The 6,000-nt window shown below is 32.0% G+C and overlaps 1 protein-coding gene across 1 annotated transcript in view; it reads right to left on the bottom strand.

Moving 5' to 3' along the window:
- Positions 1 to 273: 273 nt before the first annotated feature.
- Positions 274 to 6,000, bottom strand: part of ANKRD10 (ankyrin repeat domain 10) — a 36,374-nt gene continuing 30,647 nt past the window's right edge. The window contains exon 6 of the mRNA XM_037799670.1: positions 274 to 1,901. Coding sequence (XP_037655598.1) covers positions 1,426 to 1,901 — 476 coding nt within the window. The 3' untranslated portion in view covers positions 274 to 1,425. The remainder of the gene's footprint in view (positions 1,902 to 6,000) is intronic.

The following is a 6,000-nucleotide window of genomic DNA, read 5'->3' as shown; positions in this document are numbered from 1 at the left end:
ACATTATGATTGTGTTGCATAAAAGTAGCATCCAGAGACAATAGTGATGCATGCAATTTATAGTGTAAAACAAAGTATCCATACAACTAATATATTAAGTCAAACATATAAAATATTATATGGAGAGAATCAGAAGAACAAAGTAAAACTTTACAAGCAAAATAAAGTAAAACAAAATGCAAAACTAAAGTTCTATCTCCCTCCCATTCCTTCCATTCCTCTCATTCCTTCCTCTTCCCCACCCTCCAAGAAACTATACAGTGTAGGAACAAATTGAGCATAAGAGGTTTTTATTCAATTTGTAAAGGATAGTTTTAAAACAAAATGTCAGTAACACTCTTAGAACATTGGTTTATACCTTTGATATTTTCTCTAGCTTCACCAATTTTTATTACAAAATCAGAAAAGTACAAATTCATTACAATATTTGCACAGTGTAACCACTAGTTGCCTAAACAAAAGCTAATTTTTATAAAACCGTAATCTTAATGCAGCTTTATTACAAGATTCAAAAATTCTCTCAGCTAACTGGATATACATACTGGCATATATTTTAAAGCAGAAAACCCCCAAAAAAATAAAAATAAGAAAAAAATATGTCAAAATAATTAAGCATTTTGACCTGATAGTTCCTACAAATAGTAATGTCCACTACATATAAAGAAAGCCATTATCTGTGGCAAAAATTCTAAGGACAAAGTAGGAAGTGCAGAATAAAAATGCAATAAATCAGAAGTAAGTCCTAGGCTGACCTTGGTTTTCAACAAACAAGGCAGTGATCTACTTTACATCATTAAAGAAGGAAGACCATTTATAGTATTGTGTTTTACACTATTTGTGTTTATAATTAAAACCACATGGCAAATTGCAAAGGTAACTTCAAACAACATTGAAAGAGACAAAAGCTCTTTTCTTCATATAGATCAATGCAAGAAATGTGTTGTAAGGCTGTTCCTTGCATAGGGAAATAGCTGTGTGTCATAAATTCAACAGGAAAGAGGAAGCACAAGCTCTTCAAAATGATGTACATGTGCACATATAGATAAATTACCAGGCACCTCACTTACTACAGCCTCTTAATTTATTTTGGTCAGATATAATTTAATTTGACAAAAGGAAAAATAGCAATATCTGATGATAGTACTAAAAAGGAAATATTGAGTTTGGTGACAGAAAAATTAATTCCAAAAGCGCATCTTATGAAAGGACCAACACCTCACTGTAGAAACATCCATATACTAAATAAGCCCTACTCATGCATAAACTAGGACTACCTTGTCAAAGAAAAGGTTGACTTTGTCAGTCAATTAAAGTATAAAAAATAGTACAAGTTGTGACATTCCTTCAAATTAATGCTACATTAATATTTTGACTTGGTTAATAGGAAGGATTAATGTATTTCAGATTAAAGATAGGCCATAATTTTTAAGAGCCATGATAAATGTGCATTGTACTCAAGACAGCATTGTCGTATCTCTCTTCCACTTTAACAGAACTAGAATGCTCTATAACACTATTAAGCTCAGGGATACTTTCAGCAGTGTCCCCAAACCCATGGTAATGTCCATAGTGCAAATTCTCCCCAATATCTTCTACCCAGGAAGGTCTATTAGCTACACAGCTACTTGGACTCCCATTCAGGTGCAGAGACCCACACATTTCAGAGTTAATGCTCATAGTCTTTTCTGGCTCCTCAGTGTCATTAACAGAGAGAGAACCCTGGCTACTCATAAATGGCAGTCCTGGAATTAATCCATTGCTAATTCCATTAGATCCTGTTAAGCACTGGTCATTTCTGTTTTCCATCCCATTGATCTGAGTCGTGGAGGGGAAGTCCAAATGTCCATTGATGACACATCCATTTGTCAATGTATTCGATACGGAGCTACTGTTTCTCATATCTGCATTAAGAAATACACCTGTCACCAAAATTCAGAACCAGTGGGGGAGAAGAACTGTAAAATGCTTCATGGCTGCTACAATTTTAAAGAATTTGTTTAATTTCTTTCTTTAAAAAAAAAAAAAAACAAACTGGTCCCTTTTCCAAAGTAAAAAATGTGCATAGATAGATTTAAAAATAAAACATGGTAGTACTTGCCTGGTAAGATATGAAGTTTACAAATTTCAGTAGCATCGGGTGGCCAAATTTAAAAATTTAAGCTCATAAATATAATGCATGAATAATACCAAAAGTATTGAAAAATTGTCAAAAAAAACTGTTCTCACACTACAATTTCTTTTGGAAAGCAGTTTTTAAAGTCACACTTGAAAAAGTCTATCAGAAGTGAATGTAAGGTTTTCCACAAAGGGTTAAAATCAAACCTCTCTAGCTCTTAAGGAAAAAAAAAAGAGATAAAAGAACCAGGTGAATTAACGAAGCTTGTCAAACTAATGTAAAACAGCATCATTTAATGTTTTTTAAAAGCTTCTTTCCTCCCAAGTTTAGGGGAGCATACATAGGAATATTAAAAGGAACAATTTATTTTTTTAGTAACACTCACATCTTCATAGTACTTCTGCAAAATGCCACATATAAGCATTGGCAGAGCAGAGAATAACAGTGACTAGAGGGAACCAGGAATCCTAAAGATTCTATTTCATACAGTCTTACACCATAGCATGGTTTTGAACAGTTTCTTATGAGTTCAACTGCTCAAATGAGTATGATATCCAATGTTTCTTTTTATTGGATACTTCCAAAAATCACTTATGTTGGAAAAAACGTTGACAGTTTAATCTGCATATATAGACATCCATTAAGAGGGAGATGTCTTAAGGAAAAAAGGCAATTACAAAATGTATGAGCACAATGGGATAGGCAATTACAAGTTATTTTTCAGTATATTGTAACTCAAGAATTTATAAATATCCAAGCTCATATGAAATCATGGAACAGTACAGAGAATGATCTAAAAATTACCTCTTGCTTGGTAATATTTTTATCCTCATGCTCTGTTCTATTGAAGCAAGGTATGGTATTAAATATATAATAGCTCAGTTCTAATAATTTTTAGAATGACATATATTATGTACATTTAGTTAGCATAATAATATATCATACACCTGTAATTCTTCCCATAAAGGCTTACTTTTAGTCTTACCATCTATATACCTCCGATTTGCATTCTGAAAGATTTCTGTGTGAACTGACATTCTACTTCTGCCAACAAAACAATCATGGCTTGTTCAATGAACATAAATATTTCACTGATCATCAAATTTTGGGGAAATTTAAGCAACAATCATAGCTTAGTAACTGTTATAAATGCTTCAGAGGATAACCGATTTTTTTCAAATTAAATGATAGTTTTTCTATATTTAGTTAATACTCAAGATTAGAGAAAAGTATTTCAAGGACAAAATATGAAATGAAAACCAAAATAAATGAAACAAATTATTCCCAGGAGAATATTTGTATTGTTTGCTTGTTTTTAAACACAGAATACCTTTCCTGGGTTGTTGCTAATGGCATTGCCAATTATCTGTGTACTGATATAAAAAAGATGGGAATTATGTTTTTAGGTGACTGGGACAAGCAAAAATAATTAAGCAATGACTAAAAAAAATCTGAGTATATTTTTTTCATTTAATATTCACTGCATTTTCTTTTTATTGAATCAATATGGGAAGTAGTATTTCTCTTCAGTGCCCAGTTAAAGTAAATGCATTCCATAATTTAACCTCAAAATAAAGGTTAGTATATAACTTCAAAATATTATGGAAACTCTAATAAGCTAAATATAAAAAAATAACAAGCATACTAGAAATTTGCTAAAAAATAACCCCTAATTGGACAGCACACGGCAAACCACTGGCCATCTAAAATACTGTCCCTTTTACTCTGTTCAAGGCCACCTTTTAGAGATTAATGCTTTCTGTCTCACCCTATTTAACTATCTACCCCATGTATTCCTCAAACATCTAAACAAAGGAAACTGAAGGCAGCCAGGGTCTGCCCTGAAATAAAATTTCTGACAACTTATCTTTCTACAAATGGAAACCACTTACACTAAACTGATCTTGTTTCAATTCGGTTCCAACTATAAAATTTAACCTCACTCCCCCCAACATGGGATCTGAAAACCAGGGGTGTAAATACCCCTGGCAATGTGGAATACGACCCCCGGGGAGGAATATGGACCCGGCATCGTGGGATGGAGAACATCTTCTTGACCACAAGGGGGATGGGAAATGAAATGAAGTAAGTTTCAGTGGCTGAGAGATTCCAAAAGGAGCCTAGAGGTCACTCTGGTGGGCACTCTTATGCACAATACAGATAACCCTTTTCGGGTCTAATGAATTGGAATAGCTAGCAGTAAACACCTGAAACTATCAAACTACAACCCAGAACCCCTGAATCCTGAAGACGAATGTATAAAACTGTAGATTATGAGGGGTGACAATGTGATTGGGAAAGCCATGTGGATCACACTCCCCTTTGTCCAGTGTATGGATGGATGAGTAGAAAAATGGGCAAAAAAAAAAAAAAAAAAAAAAAAAAAAAAAAAAAAAAAAAAAAAAAAGCACTCAGTGCTCATTTTTACTTTAATTGTTCTTTTTCACTTTAAAATTTTTATTCTTTTTACTTTTGTGTGTGTGGTAATAAAAATGTTCAAAAATTAATTTTGGTGATGGACGCACAACTATATGGTGGTACTGTGAACAACTGATTGTATGCTTTGTATGACTGCATGGTATGTGAATATATCTCAATAAAATTGAATTATTAAAAAAAAATTTACCTCATGTCAAGCCAACCCAACATAGGAAGATCTGAATTTATAAGAAATTACCATTCTATTGTAAATCCTTTAAAGTAATCTACCTGGAGTCTCAAACTTGGGGCATTTAAAACGTGAAAACATTATTTGTACACAATTTTTCAAAAATGTACTACACTTGAAAATAATTTTGCCAGAACAACAGCAACAAAAAACCAAAATTACTTACTTATAAGTATTTAAATGAGAATAGTCTGAGTTTTATAATGGATGTCAAGGGGCAGAGAAGGTAGTTCTCTTAAACTTTAAGCTTGGAAATGGAATACTAACTCACATAAGGAAAAATGAAAGTAATCTTTAGTGATTTAATACATTTGTATTCAATCAGATAGTATTATAAATCAAAATGATGAAAAATATAGGGAATGCTTATTTGGCACCTACTATATAGGATGAGCTTGGCTTGAAATATAGCATGACTTTTTCAACATTATGTTCAAGTTTGGTATTAAATTAAACCTGAAAACCCTGAGAATTAATATTTAGAGAATAAAGAATGCTTACTTTTGACCTTTCAAAGCATGTAGCAAAGCCTTTAAAAAAAAAAATAATAGCTTTATAAGTTTTGTTCTTTATCTTTAACCAAAGTCAAATAGGCCCTGACTACAGAAAATCTGTTAAGTTAAATGTATTAACCAATCAGCATTTACCTTGGGAAATCTACCTATTTATTGAATTACTTGGCAACCAAGGTAACTCTCCCCCTAACAACTCTGCAGTTGCTAGAAAGATGTACAAATTTCTTTTTCATTTTATTGAAAAGAAATAACTTTTTCATTTAGATTTGGGAAACAAAATACATGATCTTTTATCCCCAGTGAAGAATTTTGCATAGAAAAGGACATAATGTAATTTAATAAAAAATGAGTATTTTTTATAAATATAATACGTCACAAGAATGGCTAAAATATTTTCTTGGTCACCTAAATAAAAGGAACAGTAGAAAAAAGAATTAACTAAATAGATAAATACTTTTATATAGTCTAAATGCTAGAAGGAACCGAGCCTTTTACCTTTTAAAAATTCAAAATATGACTATCAACTTTTCAATATGCCAAAATTTTATATATTAAAATGTGTGCCTTGTGAAACAAAGTGTTTAGCATTTTTATAGACTTATTCTGAATGCAACAGAAACGAAAGCAAGCAGTTTTCAGTGCAAAATTCCATATTGGTTTCTCTGGGTCAAAACAACATGTATCTTCATGTTTACAGCTGT

Source organism: Choloepus didactylus, chromosome 12, assembly GCF_015220235.1.
Source record: "Choloepus didactylus isolate mChoDid1 chromosome 12, mChoDid1.pri, whole genome shotgun sequence".
Taxonomy (NCBI): domain Eukaryota; kingdom Metazoa; phylum Chordata; class Mammalia; order Pilosa; family Megalonychidae; genus Choloepus; species Choloepus didactylus.
This window is presented reverse-complemented; position numbering and strand designations above follow the sequence as displayed.